The sequence below is a fragment of the Anneissia japonica genome, unplaced genomic scaffold (assembly GCF_011630105.1).
Source record: "Anneissia japonica isolate Jap-2015-1 unplaced genomic scaffold, ASM1163010v1 scaffold401_len1656234_cov178, whole genome shotgun sequence".
Taxonomy (NCBI): domain Eukaryota; kingdom Metazoa; phylum Echinodermata; class Crinoidea; order Comatulida; family Comatulidae; genus Anneissia; species Anneissia japonica.
The window spans coordinates 1,209,960-1,232,166 of NW_022745982.1; the positions used below are offsets into that span (position 1 = coordinate 1,209,960).

A 22,207-nucleotide genomic window follows, 5' to 3' on the forward strand; every position below is an offset into this window, starting at 1 on the left:
TTATAAACCGTAATTTGTTGCAGTGATGTAGAGTAATTTTATACCTGAATAAATAATCGAATAAATAGGCAAGTATTAATGATATATGATGTGGATTTAGTATGATTTATTGTTCTTACGAAGTGATACAATTTAGCACACTTTCAATAGATTTGTCCTACTTGCAAATAATTGTTCATTTTTTTTTTATATCTGGTCAGTTGCCACAAGGAGGATTTGAAACAAATCTTTAAATTTTCCAAGGGAATACAAAGCAATAGACTATACACAACATCATATTTACCACTTTCGACTTTGATATGAAGAAATTACATTAAAAAAAACACTGACAAGATTTGAAAATATATCGGCAGTTACAACCAAGGTAATTTAACATCGATAATGTGTTATTAGTGGAAAACACAACCTTGGTTATCATTTAAGAATTTTGGGTAATTTATGGTTAACTGATGAGTAGGATCTCTGATACATCAAATGTAATTATAAACTATCAGATTTTCTTCAGGCAAAATTTTTCATGAATTCTAACCTTCTATCTGTTATTATTTCTTTTGTTTGTTATACAAACACATCAGTCATTGCCAGCCCTTTTTTTTCTCGTATTTTTGCTATATGAAACCAATTTTTAGTTCTTGATTAGTATAATGTAATTTTGTGTACTTTAATTTTTATTTTTATTATAACTTTTGCATATTTTTTCATGATGTAGCAAATTATTTAAGTTATGAATTACTTTACTTTTGTATTTTATTTTCATTGTTATATTTGTATTCTGCGTGTGAAAAACACAACTTTTTGTGATTCAAGTTTTTCCGTTATTATCAGGTTTATATCTGAATCTTATTTATCTCCAATTTATTACATCTCGGAGTGTGTTTATTTGACAAAGGCGTTCTAGAGGGTGTTTGTGGGGTGTTTATTCAAATAAATAGGGTAATAAAATTATCTTACATATGTAAATCATGTCCTTAGCCATTTATTTTATTTATTTATCTCTGCCTTTAAAGTGATGACACTTGTTATTTAAAGTTAGTCAACTCATTACCACCATTCTTTAACATTTTTATTTTATTTATTTAATTATTTATTCGTTATCTAATCCATAAAAATTTGGTTTGCTAATTACCATTATAAGTACAAAAATCGTTTTTTTGTGAATAAATAAAGTGACTATCAACTCCTTATCATCTCACTATCCGCTTCAATTTTTACCGCTTGATTTTACCCTTCTTTCCACCCTCTCTTAACAGAATTATATATTATGAAAATTATTCAATTTCTCTTGGTTTCCTGTGAGTTTTTTCATTGCAGACTATTTGCGGTGTCGTTGATTCCACTATGTCTGTTGTAATATTGGAATCTGTCGACACCTAACTAAACAAGCCTACAGGCACTGCGACCAGTTAGAAGTTATAAGGCATCATGTTTTTGCGTGCAAAAACGAGAAATATCATTTGCCGGAGGTTAATGTGATAATCACACTGCACCAAGAACAGATGGATATTTAGCCTAAAAACTATAAGATTTAAAACTTCTGAGAATAATGTAGATCATACAAATGCAACATCTGTCTTCAGAAAAATTTCATGTTCAAATGTAAAGAGTGTTCGAACAAAGACAAATTTCAATAATAAACAGACATAAACAATTATAACAAAATATTTTTAAAATATAGGTACATATTGAAAATTTAAGTTCTAAATGTTGGTACTGAACCAATTTCAAAAATAGGGAAGGTACTACCATACACTAGGTACTCGATATAAGGCATACAACACCATACCACTTGGTAGTTATTGTTAATTTCCATGGCCTTAACTTTTGAACTCCAAACTTAAAATGCCTCTTCTTTAGACCAATAAGGCAGCTCTACTAAATGTTTTGTTGATCCCTTCATTAGTTTTCAACATAATCCTGTAAACAAATAGCAGTGCCTTCTCATAAGTATGGAGAATTTGGAAATTTTCATCTGCTATTGATATAATGTCTTAAAATTGTTACACTTCTTTGAAAAGAATTAAATTATCAAGAATTGCTAGCAGTTGATGGACTCTGTGTCTGCGCAATCTCCCCATCTGTCTTAAATGTATTTATATATTTTTATGTGATTGCAATTTTATGTTATTGTAAGGCATTTGAAATTGAATAAAGAAATTAAAATGAAGACTTTTTTTGTTGTAGATAAAATTAAAATTTAATTAAACAAATTTCAGTATTATTATTTTCACAGTCATTTAATTTTAAAGACAATGTGACATGATGTACAAGACAAGAACAGTTTTCAAAGGATGAACTTTACAGAAGCTTTGATGAAATCCTTCATTATTTGTTATTCTTAGAATGGCGGAGATAAACACTTCCAACACAGCAGCAGTCTTTCCTAATTCAGTTGGCATCACTTCTTGCAGTATAAAAGGATATTATCAGTGATGGCCAACCACCTTTGGCAGACTGGAGTTTTATAAATGTTGTCCAGTCAAGAAGAACAAATATACAGATAAGTATAGATTTTCCAGAAAAAAAAAAAACAAATCAATAATTCATTCTTAAATTAACTTTTCATTTCATTTCCATAGAATTCCAAAAGAGGTCACACATTTGTTTGGTTGTACAAAGTTCTACAGTCTACAGGTCTTCGTTAATATTTTTGTTTTCTTTAATCATCATTCAGAAAATAATTTTAATTAAATTATCTACAACATGTGGAGGAAGAAGTGGTACAGTAGTATAAGAACCTGGCTTTGGAGCCCATGTTCCTGGTACAAAGCCTAACAAATGCTAATCTACATTTGATTCCTTGGTTAAGACTCTTCAACCTAATTGTACCATCCTTCAGATAAGATGTTAAACCATTGGTCCTAAATGTTCATAAAAATGTGCTTCGTGCACCAATACCCTGTACTCACTGCATCCGACGGTCATCTGCCGGCACAAATCTATAGAGAACGGAATGCCACAATGCGCACGCAACAGATCATTTTTAATGACGATGAGTTCAAACTGCCACCGACAATTAGTAGACAGTCTCGCGGTGCGTCGTCCAGCCGTCGCAGGAAGTGAGGTTAGATTCATCGTACGACGGGCGCACGGCCATTGTATTACGGTCGCACGGCTGTCGTTCAAAGCAGTGAGTTCCCAGTTTAATAAAAGAAGAGGGATGTTTGTTACCAGTCTACTGTCAACTATTTACTTCCTGTCAATGTAGGTGAACACTGTCTGTGATGAAAGGGTGTTACTTCTTAATATACAAGACGGTGATATATTCACTATTATATTCACTATTGGCATTTCATTGGCCCATGAACAGTACCTAAATATATAAATCATATCTAATCAGTGTGATATACTGTAATACACAGGCTTGATTTAAAGTGGTTTTACCACAGATAAAAGTAGATAAAACAAACTGATGGAAATGAACCTTTTTGCTGTATGTGTCGTAGTTCATTGGGTCCCCACCTTTGGTGTAAGCATATCCCTTCCCACCTTTACATTCCACCCAGTCTAAAGCTAATTTCATGGCCCTACACCCACCTTTATTAATTCCCTTGCCCACACTTAATATTTAGAGTTTACCAATGTTATCACCCACCCACCACCCAACCTTGAGATGTTTAATACATAGTTTTTAACTGCTACATCCATGTGTTAACAGTGCTTATATGTTTTATATCCCACAAAAATGATATGAATGAATATTTAATTAGGTAGACCTATTGCATATTAATTGTCAAATCTGATATTTAATAGATTAAGAGTTTTAACTCTATTGATTTTGACCATTAATACACCATCAGCAATAAATATCAAAATCTACCTAAAATAGAGACTTTAATTTGTTTTCCAATGTATATTCAATTAGGTAGGCCTACTGCATTAATTGTCAAATTTGATATTTAATAGATTAAGAGTTTTTAATCTATTAATATTCATTTGATGTATTAATATACCATCAGTAATAAATATTTGAATACACCTGAAATGGAGACTTTAATTTGTTTTTCAATTTGTAATTCAATTTTAATTTCCTATCCATTCATCTCAGCTGAAATATCAATTCATAATGGATTTTTAATGGACATTCATAGATTTTACTATAAAGAATTTTTATCATGAGGTCAAATAAAATTAATAGTCAGTTTCATGCCTTGGATTTGAAATTACATTTTGATAAGAGTATTTTCTATTTCCTATCCTATATACTAGCAGTGAGCAGGCTGGTAAGTAATAATTTTTAAAAATATATATTAACAGAAGTAAAATTAATCTTTGTAATGTACTTGGCCATTTGTTTCCAACTTTGAAATTAACCTTTAAGATTGTCATTAATTTTATTTGCCATTGAAAAATTATCATATTTTTTTCTTCAAATATCAAATAGTAATTTTTTCATGAGATTTGATGAGGGCAGGGACGTGAAACTAGAATTTAATTTTATATGGCCTAATGCATTGCACATTATTTGTATATGAATTAATTTGGAGTTTACATTTCTAATATTCATATACTGTCATTTATTTGAATAAACACTTCAGGCATTAATTGATGTTTCTCTGAGGGGGTTTATCTGAAAGAAGCATTATTTATCAATGTTTATTGTCATTAATAATGTTATTGTTTAAAATGAATATCTAAAAATAATACTTTAAATATAATGTCCCTCCTAATCGTGAGAAACAGAAAACTACAAAGCAAAAAGAAGTCAATTCAACTGAAAAGAGCTACAATAAACAATGTTTGTTAAAACAAAAGTGAATGTTGAACAGTGAAAATTTTAATAATTTTATATTTTTCATAAAGACATGTTAGAGCTAACTATTTCTTAAAGTAAGGCTTCAGATGGGAAAAAAAATTGATATGTGGTACAACTGATTTTTCAAAGATAAACTCGGAAGCTGGTTAATAAGATATAGATTTTTGAATATTTAAAAATCGGGGGAACAGGGGAGTAACCACCCATCTGAACAATATAAAGTCCATTTCACAAAGAAAAATAATGCTCTATAAATTTTATATATTATTAGTCAATATTTCATATGATTATAATGCTATATGACAATACATATAAATAGTATATTCACCCTAACCTAATAAGTAAATCTAATATAAATATCAAACTCTTTGGGGGGTACAGTTATTATATTAGTCAATCTGTAGCCAGACGAAATCTAGCTAAGGGAAAAAAAACCAAAAAAACATAAAAATGTTAGAAATCCAAAAATGATATATGCTCTAAAATGTTTTTATTTTTATTCAGATATGAATAAAATTCATTCTAGTTAGGAATTCAGTAATGTATATTGATGGGAAAGAGGAGAAAAACAACAAAAGGCTAGCAAACCTCTCCACCTTCAGAATGATCTTTCAATACCTCGGGGAATTCTGTCCACCAATGCGCGTAAATTTTGCCAACTGGCACAGGGTTAGGAACATGAATTTTTTTTCATAACACACTAAAGAGCAAAGAAAGCATTCGCAGAACAAAGACAGAGGTTATAAACAGTTTTATTTATTATAATGAAGCCCCACTGAAAGGTTGACTTCTGACCGGGGAGAAATAAATCTTACCACTTATACTGGCTAGAAGGAGTTGAACTTGTCAGCGTGTCCCACGGGGAGATCCTAATACAAAGCAACCAATGTAGAATGCTTTACAGTTGTGTTGCCTGTACTGTTGGAAAACTATCTAGTGTCTACTAGAATTCTTCACATCAAAGAACACATCATATTTTAATGGTAAAGGAGAAAAAAAATATCATGGTTTTGGTTTAAGGATTTTTAAGATGATGAGGCCCATTTTAGAATTTTATTTTTAAAGCCAACTTCACATCTCGGTGCACAAAATCATAATAAGGCCTAGATACTTTAACAGGGTTTTATAAAGTATTGACATGTTATTATTATCATTATCATTATTATTATTATTATTATTTAGATTAATTAGTGAATAAACATTTATCAATACATTATTTAAAAAACTGCCGAACTCCTAAAATTTAAACATTTCACCATCTACCTGAATAACAAAAATCTTTTCAATTTCTCTTATTTCTTTTTCTATATTTCTATTTATTTATTTGTTTATTTATTTTATTGAACATATTTATACAGGATAACATGTCAAGAAGGTGCAATAGAATGTTTTACAAATGGTCCTGTTTTGTGATACAAAATTACAGTATAAAAATCAACAAGTTGCATGTATTATTAAAATTGAAAATAGACTTAATTACAAATTATTATGAATAAAAATCTAAAACACATGAATTCATATGATTTTGATAAAATACATCGAAAAAGTTAAAATCACAAGGTAAATTATTATTAAATGAAAGATAAAAGCTATTTTCCAAAATCAAAATAGTAAAATTAAGTAACATAGTACTGTAAATATTAAAAGATGAGTCAGATAGTAATGAAGCTATATCATAAAATTGATAAAACAAAATGCAAGTATTTTAAAAGAGGTATTTTAATTTAGATTCACTTTTCATATTCCTTCAGCACATACTACTATATACTCCTAAGTACTATAAAATATAATTCATTATAAATGTTATTAGATGTTCATTATAAATGCTATTTTGGAATTATTATTATTATCAGTTGTGTTATCAATGTTAACAACTTTGGTGACAGTCGTTTAGGCTGCTTTTGTGCTTTCCTGGCAGCTAATGACTATAGAATTGGTAATTTACTTGTTAATATTATATTTGTTTGATTTATTGATTTGTATTATATTTTGTATATTATATCTTTTGCCTGAATAAATAATAATAAAGATAATAAGAGATGGAAAAAAAATTACATAATTTACAGTATTACTATTATTATAGAAATAATTTTGCCTTTCCAATAATCTATTCTGATTTTATTCTTTGATATTATTTTCGTACTTAAAAAAAAAAACCAGAAAAAATAAAATATATGCTTAACAGTCTCCTGAGAGGACATATTATGTTAAATGTAAGTGATGTTCCACTCTCTATCTTCCTCCACATATTTATATTACTCTTCCTGCAGTAGGCTGTACTTATAAATATTTTTCATTTATAATAACTAACATATAAATTCAATTTTTAATTCATAACCAAATTTGTATTGCTTATTTGAAGTAATAAAATTTAAAATGTGAGCATACAGAAAGCCTATAAATGAATCTAGGTAAGGGGTTAGTAAAGTTGTTATTCCCACAGTGTAGTTCCTTGGGTGTAAGTTGACCCGTATAACCTGACCCAATTGTGTTGAAGAGGATGGGCTTAGACCTACATATCCGAAAAGCAGCAATTTTTTTTTTTTTTATAATTAAAAAAATATTTTTTATTATATTACAATATCATTTTATAATATTGGAATCAATAACAACAATACTTCTGGACAATAAATTTTATCAAGGTTCACCGATAATTTCACAAATCATCATCACTGTAACATTACATTTCAAGTGCATGTATGTTTTTTTGAAATATGACTCGCATAGTTTCAGAAAGCCAAATACAGACTGCCACCTCAACTGAACCATAATACCCCGTAGCTAATGATGAAAATATATCTAGCAACTGAAATGCTGATCTGTACACAAGAACATTGGTTATTTCTGAATGACAACATTATTGTATGCTCCCTCATCTCATTTAATAGGCCTACTGTGTTAATACATTTTTGCCAAGAGATACACATACCATTATCATTACTATCCTATCCCATCATATCTTATAATAAAACATACATTTTTTCAAGATATATAACTACCATCATTATTATCATATCCTCTCCCATTGCATCCTATATTAAACGCATATATTTTTTTCAAGGTACAAATTAAACTACACTACTACATTATCATCATTATATCCTATTCCATCACATCCTATATTAAACACCTACAATTTTTTTTAAAGAATATATGACTAATAATATCATTATTATATCTTAGCCCATCAAATTTACGTCTTATATTAAACAAATTCATTTTTCTAAGTTATATATAACTGCTATCATCATTATTATATCCTAGCCAATCACATCCTAATTAAACACATACCTTTTTTCCAGAGATATATTACTACATTATAATTATTATCCTATACCACCACACCTTATATTTAACACACATATTTTTCAAGGGATATATAATTACTATCATTATTGTTATATCCCATCACATCACATCCTATATTAAACACATAGGCATACATTTTTTATATACATACCATCATAATTGTATCCTATCCTCATTACACACATATTTTCAAGAAATACATAATTACCATCATATTTAATTTTACCCCTTCACACCATAACTAATATTCTGTTCTGGAAAATAATAAAGTTCAATGCAATATGACATATATCTGCATCATGACATATCAGAACCAAGGCCTTAAAATGCCACCACATTCTCAGATTCCAGTGGAATTCTCTATAATCACCGTCTAATCACCAGGAACAAGTTTTGAAAACTATTGTTGAGAGCCAACTATGCAACATATCAATTGAAAGTTCAATAAGTTCAATATGGTTTATGAAAAAAAATACACAACATAAGTGCATTATACTAACAAGCATCTGTTTTTCTGATTGAGTTTATTTTTAGCAACATAATTTCACACTAAAAATATTAACCTTATTGTCATATTGTGGTTACTTTCTCGCAAAAAAAAAATTGTAAGGATAAAATTATTGCGGGTTATGATTGGTTATAATCAAAATTTATTTTCAAATGTTTATAATATTTTGAACATTTGCAATAAAGCTGTGTTCAGACCATCAACTTTTATTTGACAAAAACATGTGACATGCCTAAATATGGTCATGATGACATCACATAATGTCCATATATAGGCACATCATGACTATAAATGGGCATACAACAGTTTTTCATCAAAGAAACATTGATAGAGCTTTAGATATGGGCCTGCCATTTATTTTATGGTATGATTAGGGGAAATCCCTAAAATAAGTGGAAAAATTTAATTGCTCATTTAAAAAGATCAATTAAAGTAATCGATGTTTAATGAGAGACTGAAACAATATCTAGTTTTTATTTATTTCGGCCTACACACTTTAATATACAAAAGTCCATAAATTGATTGAAGCCAATCAAGGGCCTACGCTTAAGCTCTGCCAACACTATTAACTTTTCTTTGACAAAAGACTGTTATTTATGCCATTAGGTAATATAGTCATTAGGTTCCTATATATGGTCATGTTGTGATGTCATCATGACCATATAAAGGTATGTCACATGTTTTTGTCAAATAAAATGTACTTCTAGACAGGATAGCAATAGAATTTTTTACTATATGAGTACAGCTACAGTATTATTTACTATATGAATTTATTGACTAAAAATTTTTTCTCACTGCCTACTACGCAAAAATTAAAACTTCCAAAAATGAATTCAAAATATTGAATTTTCATTTCAAGGTTTATTAGCTGAACAAATTGTCTATTAACATAATAAAAAATAAATGAAATATAAAATTTTCTTCCCATATATACCAACATAACCCTTCCCCACTAACAATGAGTGACATGATTCTGTCATCTATTTCAACTCTTTATATATGCAACTTGCATTTATATTTTTTTACATTCAACTGTTCTTATAGTTAAGATCATCTCACTCAATTTATATTTCAACTTCTCTGAGTAACCTTGAATCTGATTGGTCACTCTTTCGTTTCCAATTTTGACATCATTTTCAAAACGTCTATGTTAATCTGTTACTGCGTTGTTACTTGATATACTCAATTCAGAGTATTATAAATCAAGTCTTTCCAAATAGCATTCCCTGTAACTCATTGTTGTTTTCTCATTCAATCTTTCAACTTTTCCTGTTTTCCAAGGCCATATTTTTTTTCTATGTGCATTTACTTGATACATTAGATGACATATTCCTTTGCTAGATGTCTAAATTTTTTAGACTCACACACAGAATTGATTGATCAACAATACTATCCAAACCATATTTTTCATGATAAATATTTATTAATTATACAGACCATCTGTTAATCCTAAATGGTTTTATGTGTTTTCATTCATAGAGATCTGGGTGGACTACTTACAACAATAACAACTTTGTTCGGCAGTACAACTAAGGCTAGCCTCTATATCTAGAGCCATGTCCACAATATTCAGTTTTTTTTATAGATTTTTGCATATTTAGGTGTGATGATGATAACATCATACCCAAACATGCAGTGTTCTCCAGAAGCCGTTTTAGCTGTCAATTTTACCAGTAAAAATAACTGACCAACCAGTAAAAATTGTGTGTTGGTAGAATAAAAAAGCACATTATTAGGCCTAGGTTAACTAGGCTGCCCTTCTTTTAATAAACGAACATCATTCCTTTCCAGGCCTAAGCTATGATTACGTATTATTGTTTTTTGAAGCCATTTAAATCCACTTAAAATTGGCAATATCTGAAGTTGTGTGCGCTTAGCTGGCTCTATATGGACAAATTTACCAGTAAAAATTTTTCAATTGGGAGAACACTGTATATGGGTGTGATAAGTTATGGCATCCTTATGCCCATATTATAATAATGTGTTTGATGACATCATCATGTCAGTATATGGATCGCATCAAAATGCAGCAAAATAGAGACTTTATAATAATATATGTTGATATATTATTATAATAGAGACTTTTATAATAATATATCAACATAATGATTGGTTGATAACTAAGTATATACTGTATTTTAAAATTATATTTCGACCATAAGCAAAAAAATCAACAAGTCAGATCACCCGAATATAATAAACATTCCACTTGAAATACGACTGACGGTACAGTTCCAGGAGCACAAGTATAAGTGAATATACTAGGCCTAGTTGTTTATTTGTCTGATCCAAAGTTAGACCTGAAATTAACAACTTTAGCTAATTATCAGCTTCGAACTATTTCAATATATTCCAAGGCATTTTAAATCTAATCAATCAAACCCTTAATATGTCTAATTCATTTCATTTAAATTTGGTAACTTAATATTGTATCACTTTGAATACGCAACTCAAAGTTAATTTTAATTGAATTTTTGAAGTTTCATTATTTTATCAAACAAGTAGAATTATTCAATTAATTATATAGGCCTATAAATTGATTATTATATTTTAATTAATTTTTTCTGTTCAGCTATTACAATATCAATTTTTAATTACTGTATGTTCATGTTAATTTAATGTTTCAAACCCTATTAATATGCCGATTCGGTAATTAATGTAGTTGTAATTATGTTTCTATTTACTGTATGTCATTTACTATATAAGCATCAAGGACCTAAATTCAAGTGAACAGCCTTGTACACTTGACAAAATAACTTTAAGACCACATAAAATGAATTGCTAGTTTAACGCCCCCGCCCTCATCAAATTTTGGAGCATCATGAAAAAATTTACTATTTGCTAGTGTTCAAAAAATCATTCATTTTTCCATGGACAATAAAAAAAATGACTATCTGAAAGAATGATATCAATAAGAAGAGGTGGGAAAATAAATGGCAGAAATACATTACGAAGATTTATTTTATTTCTTTTATAAACAACTATTTTTACTTTTTACCAGCCATATTATTATTAGTATGCAGGATAGTAAAAAGCAAATAGTAAATACCCCTACCGAAAAATAATTTTAAATCCTGGACGTGAAATTTTGAATAATTTATTTTATTTGGCCTAATCTTGTATTAACCAAAACTTTTAGACACATAGATTGATGGTTTCGATAGGTACGTGGTTGAGTGGGTGGGAGGACAGATCAATTTTATTTTTCTCTACACATTAGGTATATAATTTGTTATACTATATTACCCCCATATCATCATTATCACATCCTATTGCAAAAATCCTATATTATACATTTTTCAAGGGATATTTAACCTTCATTATCATTATAACCTACCCCATCATAAAAAAGCATACATTCTTTTATTCAAGGGATATATAATTACTATCAACACTATTATATCCTACCCAATCACATTATCACTCAGTAGAAAATTATAAACTTGATCGCATCTAGATATTAACGTGAAAAATGATTATTTCCATCGTTGAATGTCTTGACAGTAAGAATCCCCCGAATGGATGGAAAGTAGTCTCTAAATAAAACGCTACTCGGCTAAGAAAGCACCGTTCAAATTTCCTCCTTTTCTCATTACATCTGCTGGATTTATATTGCGTTTTTATCAGACAAGGCCAGTGCAATAAATGTACTTGACCAATTACAGTTTAATGTCAGCCTGTTTGACAAATCTACAATAACCCACGTTCAAAAAAATTATCTTCATGTTATTTGCCAGTAAATAAATTACTCTTGGATTTTGTTATTAACTTTAATATAATTATAGTACATATACCTATATTAAAATCTTATTAAATTATTTTACTGTCTTTGGTTTATGTCTTAGGATTTTTTTGTAAAAAAAAATATGTTGCCATGATCTGCAAACTGAGTAAAACAACCTAGGATGGCTATATAAATATATGATGGGGGAAAATTTGAGATTAATCAAAAGAAAATGAATGAATGCCAGCGTTGTCTGTGGAAAGCCTTAGTGATAGCTTAGAAAGCGATATTTAAAGTTTTCCTTATTTAACACATAATTACAGTATGCCCAATTTTTTTTTAAAATTCTTCTTTGGTGTAGCAAGTCACGGCAGCCAAGGGGCCTGGCCTGTAGTTTCCCACCCGCACTGGTACTACATTAGTGAGCAGTAGCATTTAATAATAAAATATATTAATTATAGAAATATGGAATCCATATTTTGTCTAATGTTGAACCCCAATATTAGAGCAAACATAGGTAGTATATCATTAATCTTTTGATGTAAAAATACATCATACCAACAGCAGCACAGGCAACAGTAGTACCAATAGTAGTCTAAAGTACTTGTAACAGTTTAGAAGTAGTGAATCACAAACATTATTATCAACAAAATACATGTTGCTATTCAACAGCCTTGTAAAACCACATGCAAACATGAAAAGGCTGACACTCTAACCTCACAAGATCTGTACTAAAACCTTAACATTTCTAGCAGTTGCTCCTACAATCCTCCCATTAGCTGGATTTTGACTACATTTCAAGTTATCCTGGCCACAGAATGCTCTATGTATGACCTTAATAGCAATGAAATGGGCGGTGTGACACTAAGCATGGAATTTCCCTACAAATAAACTTTTGGAACGTCTGTGGAACACTTGAATACCTCAACAATCGCCATTCATTATACAGGTATGGTTTAAATTCTTTGGAGGATCATGCAGGTAAGCTGATGTTAAACAGGTGATATGAATATAAATCTACTTGTACTGTAGTTTGATATGATTTTACAGATTTCTCCTCTATTTCAATATTTTATGTCATAATTTTACTGCCTTATATTTTGTTTGTTTATAGATTTTGTACTAGGTAAATAATATTAGTTTAGCTGTCTAATGTAAGTTTTCCCCTTTAAGTATTTTGTTATTTAAATAATAAAGTTTGTATTGTCTGGTTAAGAACTTCTGTATATAAATATAATTTGACCATCATCTAAAAATTATTTTTTTATTATTTAAAATAATTTATTCTAAAGAGTATTATTTACTACTGTTCCACAAACATACACATTCATTATATTCATAATAACAAATGATGACGATGACGATGACGATGATGATAATGATGATGATCATGATGATAAAATTACCACCAAAGAACTCTTCTTACAAAGACAAGAAATTACTATTGACGATCTGTTCAAGTACTGTATGCCTATAGCCATCTGTATAGCTTAGAGAGCTGTACAGTAAATGTGATTGCACAAGCCCTCTAGTGTCTGCATGTGAAAATGTCTGTAATGGGGCAAGCAGGGAGTTGTTGGTACAAGGTACCTGATTTTTATCTTTTGAGCTTTATTGTATCAACTTGTTGATTGTATTCTGGGTTAGTTAACTGGAATTAATATAATGCAAATAAACATCTTTTTTAAAAAGAAACAAACTGGATTTTTGTAAGGTTTTCTGCTCCAATAACTTCAGTATATGTATCAGATGTGTGGTTTTTATTAAATTATTTAAAATTGTTTCCTTTTCGTTTCTATTTATCTACAAAAACTGTTATTTCTATTTACTAAATGGATTTGGTATAATATGTATAACTAAATCTTGTTGCATTCTTTAATTTCAGAGAAATACAGGGTTACATTAGTAATTACGAATAATCTTGTACTATTTATTTTGTTCACAAACAGCATTAGATACAATAACTGCCACATTTTTTTACTGCCTGCCAAGTAAACTATCCCTGCCAAAGTGGTTAGGAACCGTCGTAGAATTGAAATATATTGTTCACATTGTCTTTACTTACTCTCACCTGTGTCACTTCCGTTGTCCCCAGGTAAATGTGAGACCATACTTCCTAGGCCTGTTTCTGATTCTGGATTAGGACTTGTGTCTTCATGGTTGTACCCTGTGGTTCCTTGAGTATTGTTAGGAAGTGGAGGGTGACTCTGTAAAAATGGGGGAAAAAAAGATGCATTTAATAGTGATTCGAATCCAGAGAGCTGGCCTTATGTTTATAGTGCTTTCCCAGGTTCTTAATCAAAAATGAATCACGGATTACTGAAGTTATCTGAGTATTATTCATTAAAATGTTAATAAAGTTTAAAAAAAAATAATGGTATGTGTTTACATGTTTCGTATTTATAAATGTTTAGATAAAAATTTAAAATTATAAGATAAAATTTTTAAAAATTATACAGAATAAAGAAAATTGTTTGTGTAAATGATATAATATGCATACATAATGAAAAACAAGCTTTTTTTTTACAAACAGTCCCATAGTACATTTTAAAACTTACCAAACTACATGAAATAGTGTTAAATAGTTTAATTATATATTTATTTTTTATAACTCTGATGCATCCAAATAATACAGAAGTACAAGTTAATTAGTCATGAAGCCCTATCCGTCCTCTTTTATTGTTTTTAAATAAGTTTGACATCTATTAGAAATCATAAATAATTCTTTTTTTTACAGTTGTTAGCTGTTTTCTATTGGTTTATTTATAGTAATTGCGTTCAGTAATGTACACTATGATTGGGACTTCTGGCTCATTAGAGTCATAGAACTAACTGGCCTCTTTAGAGGTCCCAGGACCTTTTTGAGTCAATAAATATAGGAAATTAAATGAATTTAATATAGTTCAAGTTATTATTTAACGAAATACAGTCTGTGTTTGAAAATACTTGAAAAATACATTCAATATTTTGAATTACCTATTTTGAAACTTAATAGCTTTTGATTTTGAAAATTAAAATGAGAAAATATTGCCCTCACTATAATTAATTGAAAAAATAAATATTATTTTTGCCTTTTCTATTTATATTTTCATTGCATATACCCTTAAATTGACTATTTAACAAATGAAGAAACAGCAAGTCTGTTAATTAAAATACATATGAAAACTGAATTATTTTGTTCAATATTCACAAAAACCTGTTTTATTTATATTGTTTCCTATGTTTTTATGGCAGTATTAATATAAAAATAGATGAAATTATTAGAAATTAATTATTAAATGATAAAATCAAGCCTTCTATAATAATTTATGAAAAGACTGCTCTTCAAGAAAAAATATAGCCGTAAACAAAATATGCAATCAATTGATAAGTTTGACATAAGAGTGCGTGTTACTTGCTCCGAAAGAAAGTGATGCAAACTATCGTGATTTAATATTTTAAACTATATTGTTTGTTCATTTTAGGAAATAGAGTTGGGTTATTTGTGAGTGAAGATTCTCGCATCTTAAAGATTTGAACATAGAACACTGGCTTAGAAAGGCAAGCACCTCCATCCATCCTTTCATCTGTTGGGCTGTCTATCCACATCCATCCATCAAAGGATTTGAACATAGATCCTTGGGCCTAAAGCCATCCTAATTACTAACCTACTTTCCATTCATCCATCCCTCTCTCTCTCTCTCTCTCTCTCTCCATACTTCCCACTCTGTCTCTCCGTACATCCACATCAATCTATCATCATTCTTATCCATAAATCATCACTTCCTCCCTCCACATCCTTCCATCCCTGTATCCATTTGTTCATTCAAATGTATACATGTCTACCCCACTGCCCACTTGCCTCTCTGTCCTCCTGTTGGCGTATGCATTTATTAATCCATCCATCAGATTTTACATTTTTTTCATTGTAAGAATCTACTCAGTGGCCTCATTACAATTACCCGTTGGCCCCTTTACAGACCTAATCTTTATATATGCATGCTACAATCGCGTAGTTATTTTTTATTAAACCAAATAGAACGTTACCAATCTTTCAGTGGAGCATATTCTAAGAAGACTTAAAAGCTGTTTTTAAAATCTCAGTGCATTTCATGGCATGAAACTTTGAAAGCCAAGTTGAATTAATTTCTATTAAAGAGTTGTCATTTAAAAGCAAAATGTTTGTATGTATACGCTCTGGATTTCGTCGTCGCTGCATATCCACCGAGGGTGTTAGTATCGAATATTGCTCCGAGCCCTTACTAACCTAAATACAGCCATCATTACATATGCTTTGATTGCCGTAACCTGGTTATTAAGTCTCAGCTCTTAGCTGAACTGAAATCGTCATAGAATTGATGAATTTATTTATCATTACTATCAATAACAATCAATGAATAACAAATAACAATCGACAGAAATTCATATAATTATATTTGGTTATAGTACAAACCACTACAAGTTAAAAAAAAACCCAAAAAAAACACTTTTTTCTTTTAAAGATGTACTGTCTTAAACAATAAATGTTGAATTACAAAAAATAATTGCTTATTATTATTTTTTTAAATAATTAAGTTTTTCAATTGGAAAATTAGAACAAGTATTCTTTCCCACTTAGTAAAAGGTGGATGAATAATACATTTGGTTTCCTTCTCTCATAGGCACTTAAATTGACTGGCAGAAAATTGGAATATTTTTTGAGGTAGACATCTGTAAATTAGCAAATAGAATATTGAATTGTTTTAATTATGCATCATTAGAAATTGAACTTAGTTGATTTTAAATGAGCAATTTTACATATCAATTATTAATTGAATTATGATTGAGTGTTTTCATTTTACATTACAAAATTAATAAAATCTGAAGTTTCCTCCAACACACAGACACAACCTTCTCTGCCTCAAAATTTTTTTTTGGTTGGATGTAAAAGGGTAATTTTGTTTTTAATATTAACACCAGGTATTCCTTAATTTTATATTTATAATTTATTATTAATTGCATATATATTAACAAATATGTACTGTATATCAATATAAATTGAGAAATGAAATGTTTATCTGTACAGTTCACTAAGTCAGTTTCTATTATGAAAATAAGTCTTCCTATATCATCATGTAATTATTAATTATCTTGTATTTAATAGAGTAACTTGAGACAATCTTTCAATTATATGCACATATAAATATAGCTATACATAACACTATAATGTAGATAGATTCTTGAAATTGATAAACAATATAAAAGTAAAATAACAATAATAAGAAATAGTAAACATGTATGTTTAAAATTACAATCTCATTACGCCACATCCTCCCCCACCCCCACCCTCACAAGTTTTCTTACATTAATAGTGGTTAGAAAAAAGGAAGTGTTTAAACTTATTTTCACATAAATGGTTGAGATACCTACAACCATTATGAACAGCAATAAATTTGTGAAACCATATAGGCCTATCAAAGAAAATAAGAAAAATGTAAGTACAATATTCAATATTAAGTACAATTCTCTCGAAATTGATTGACATACCCATAACCATTATGAACAGCAACTCAATATTAATAATATCAACACACTGACATCCATTCATTCATAATTGTAGGTTATTTCACTAGGTTATAAATGTGAAAATTAATAAAATCGAAATTAATCAATTTTTATGTTTCATACATATTTTTTCCAGCGAAGTCAATTTAGAAAAAAATATGTGTTAAAAAAAGGCATGAATTGTAATTACTAAATATACACAATGGGACCACCTTTGGGAGGGACCTGAAAATTTGGGGTGGTCTTGAGGTTGGTCTCTAATTAGAGGGCTAGCTTTGTGTTGAAAGGTTGAAGATTGTTATTTGGGTCTTTGGAAATGTGGTCTCAAATTAGAGGGGTCTCGAATTGGAAGGTACACTGTATTTAATTACGTTTTTGTTAGCTTGACATACAGAGAATATAATATTTCACACTAATTCGTCCCAAAATTGATAGACTATCACTACATCTCTCCATCCCCTTTACCCCTTTCCAATTTCAAATTATATGAGGCATGTTGTATAAGACTTTAATATGAATATTTTGGTGCAAGCAATGTATTTTTTTAACTATATAATAGCCTCATAAATTTTCTTATGTACTTTAATACTATTTCGCTGTGTGTTTACATCAGGAAAATATCATAGGAGTGATGTTTTGCGCTACCTGACATATTATTGTACCAAATACTCAGTACGTTTCCAAATACTTGCGAAAAAAATTTGTAAGTGATTCAGGAGGGAATTGAACCCACAACCTCCAGAGAAATAGCCTGGCACCATAACCACTGGACCACTGAGTTAGCACTTAGTGACTAGTGTTGAATCCGATCCTTAAGTAGCAGCAGGTACTACAAATGCTATTTCTTTACCTTAATACTTAAATCTCGGTATTAGCCATTTATCCATGAGGAAGTTACCTGCAGCACAAATGTTTAATGAACCGTACAATTCGTCATAATCGTTGCCTCTACTTATTATTCTCTGATAATATTTGTAATATTATATTTTCCTTTCCCTAATAATGAGATCAAATTGCATATTGATTCCGCTTTGTCTAGCATTGTTATAATTTACACAGGTAATCAGTCTGCCCCTAAAAACAAACAATAGCATTAATTCAAAAATAATTATAATTTGAACTTAAATCTTTCTCCTTGTATGTAAATTTTCTCCACCTATTAGTAATCAAAATTTAATATATTTAGAGAAATTTTCGACCATTAGAGTATAGAAATTATGTGCATTAGTAGGATTGATAAATTAATCAAAATAATTCCAGATAATAGCTACATTACATTATCATATTGCTTCAAATCTGATTATAATTTTCCAGCAGAAAATAACCTTCCAAATATCTACCTACATTTTGAATCGGAAAAAGCTAAGGGAGTCGAACGCAGACCTAGATTTTAGATGCCACCAGAAATTTACAACTGAAGCTAGCGCAACGCGACATAAAACGGCTTTTAGAAATACAAACTGCGATTATCATCAATATCTTTGTAACGTCTGATTAGAAAGTGAATTCAACAACATGTCCCTACCACAGTAAAGTCTGTCACTTGAGGGTATAGCCGAGTATGAAAGATGTTTTGAGAAGAAGGAGATCTAGTAAGGAAGTCGCCAAGCTTGGCGGATCAGTACACTGAGGTAATCGTACAGTGTCTGTAATCTCCACTACAGATGGACAGAGTATTACTGCCTATATTTACAATAACAAGCATTTTCAAAGGAGGTTGTTCAGGTTTATTTCAATGACTTTGATAAGGCAATGACATTAGAAGTGAACTCGGTGTAGAGTTTGACAATACGAAATCGGTACACATATCTGTTTATGGTTTTCACCGATTTAATTTCTCCTACGAAAAACAGAAACATGATTTAGTTTTTGCATGGCCTCATTACAGTAAGACAAAGGATTTCAATATAAACTTCTGAATGTATGCGAAAATTGAAAGTAAAATTAGAATGAATTATCGTAAATATATTTATCGTTTTCTACTGATGTTAATATAATTTACATACATTAAATGGATAACATCAGATTTAATTTATTAACATAACATATTTTCTATAAGCAATATATATGAAAACAAATTACAGAAAATATTATTAATACCATCACAAATTTTCTTCTTTTTATTCCTTTTAATATTATCATTATGATTACTATAATTATATTATTATTATTATTATCATTATCATTATTATTATATATTCTCATTATTCTTACTTTTATTTTTGTAATTATTATTATAAAAAGAATACATGCCCCTATTATTGCCTTATTACCTTTTTAGTCATGTTACAATTAAATTCTATAATAATATTATTGTTTTATCACCATTTTTAATATCATTATCATACTATTGTCATTATAATATCTATAACCCTTTTTTTCCAATGAAATATGAATAGATTTACTTTCATTCTGAAAATTAAGTAGCCATAAAATTGACCACCGATTACAGACGACGGTGAAATATAGTCAGATACATAGAAGCTATTCATACAAAAAAAAAAACACTGCGACGAATTTCTCAAGTAATTTCAAAATTAATCTGCACATTTCTATGGAAACCCCAAATGTATTTTTGACTTGCATCAGTGAGATCCAATCAATTTGTTGTAATGAGTACCAATAAATCAATATAAAAAGAAAGATCCAGTCTCCAAGCTACGCTCATCCTTGTCACCATGTATAATTTATAATCCGAAACATAATACTTCTTCTCTCATCAAAATTTCATACTCAGCGTTAGATCGGATTAACTGTAATAACGATTACGGTAAACATACATCATTTGTGCAGGTAATAATAAGCAAGAATTTTAAATTTGTTTTATCATGTAATTTCACGGGCTCCTGCTGATTGCGGTTCTCATCAATTTGCCCCATTATCTCGCGTCGGGCCTCGCTATACCTTTTTCTGTACTGTTTTAGTGAGATGTAAACGAGACGTAGCGAGGTCTTGCCACAGAGCACATTTATAATTTCTTGCGTACCTCCCCCTCCTTTATGTTTAATACATTTTATTGATGTGAACAAGTAATGACCTTATAGGTCACCTGACTGGGACTAAAAATTGAGTCATCATGCAAACATATCATTCAGCACATTACAACCGAGCTGAGTATACTATGTTATACAGATATTAGAAACACTCGAGCATATATTACTAAAGACATGCGTATACTGTAGCTATGTACATGTAGGCTACAGCAATCATTTTTATACATACATTAACTTATTTTAGGGTCTACTTTAAATAAGTGCTGTTACAACTCTATACATTTCTGCTAAAAATTAACAAGATTATACACATTTAATATACTAATAATAATTAATAAAATTAATTAATTATTAATTGTATAGTTTAATATATAAGTATTAAAAGCAGGCTGGTTAAAGTTAAAAATAACATTTTTTTTCATAAGAGAATTAATTTTTAATTCATTAGTTTGATTAATTGATTGTTAATATCATTTTGGCATGAATATTTCGATAGCCATAGTGTTAAACCTGCACTATTATTTGAGAACGTTGTAATTTAACACTTGCCTCAAAGGCCAATTTCTGAGCTGTTATTGTGAATTAAATGCTACTGCTAGCCTACGTCTGCGAAGAGACCTAGCCAGAAAACACAGCAGCAGGCCCATAATTTATTCCCTGTGTACTATATCAGTTTGCTAATTTCGAATGCTAAACATCCTAGTGTGAAACCAAAATTCCTACGATATCAACCGCACAGACTGTTTAAATTCGCACAAAAGCAGTTTGGTGTTTGCGCTAATAAACTATTTTGTATCTGATTGTTTGGGAGAATCAAATCCGATCAAAGTCGAATAATATCGAGACGTCATTTAGTTAATGGAGCAACATTTCGACTGTGGCTTTAATCTTGTGCATTGTGCTGTAAGCAAAGGCCCCTGATTAGCAGAGTGCTCCCGCATCATCGCATTCATTTAATTAGATGAAGGAGAGATGTGGTGTACGGTCCATTGCAGTAGCTATCAGCCTGCACAAAAGCTCCTCTCCCTAGGCACTAAAAACCTACTTACGACACGGGCAAAGTGGGTCATAGCCAATAGAAGGTGAAGAAATTGAATTTGAAGTATGTATTAGGAATATAGTGAATGGTAGTGCGTATTCTGACAATATTAACTCGCCATAAATGATTTCTAATCTAAAGGATCGTTGATCGTGTGCAACCATTTGAGTTAAATGATATAATAAATGATGAATAAGGAGAGTCCAAGGGGTTAAACGACTGCTAGCTTTGTTTCTATTGTCCTTTTTAAAAATTATGCCTACTTCAGCTATGATACAGCCAAGACCCTTGGTAGGTATAATATGTTTGCCAATGTGGCAGAAGGCCATCACAGTACTTTCATGTTTTTATTACGAAT

The 22,207-nt window shown here is 29.9% G+C and overlaps 1 protein-coding gene across 5 annotated transcripts in view; it reads right to left on the reverse strand.

Moving 5' to 3' along the window:
• Nucleotides 1-22,207, reverse strand: part of LOC117120090 (homeobox protein Meis1-like) — a 119,185-nt gene that overhangs the window by 50,531 nt on the left and 46,447 nt on the right. For 4 of the 5 annotated variants that reach the window (XM_033265091.1, XM_033265094.1, XM_033265093.1 and 1 more), the window contains one exon: nt 14,360-14,501. In XM_033265091.1, the coding sequence (XP_033120982.1) occupies nt 14,360-14,501 (142 nt within the window). The remainder of the gene's footprint in view (nt 1-14,359; nt 14,502-22,207) is intronic. The other variant, XM_033265092.1, reaches the window with a different exon arrangement.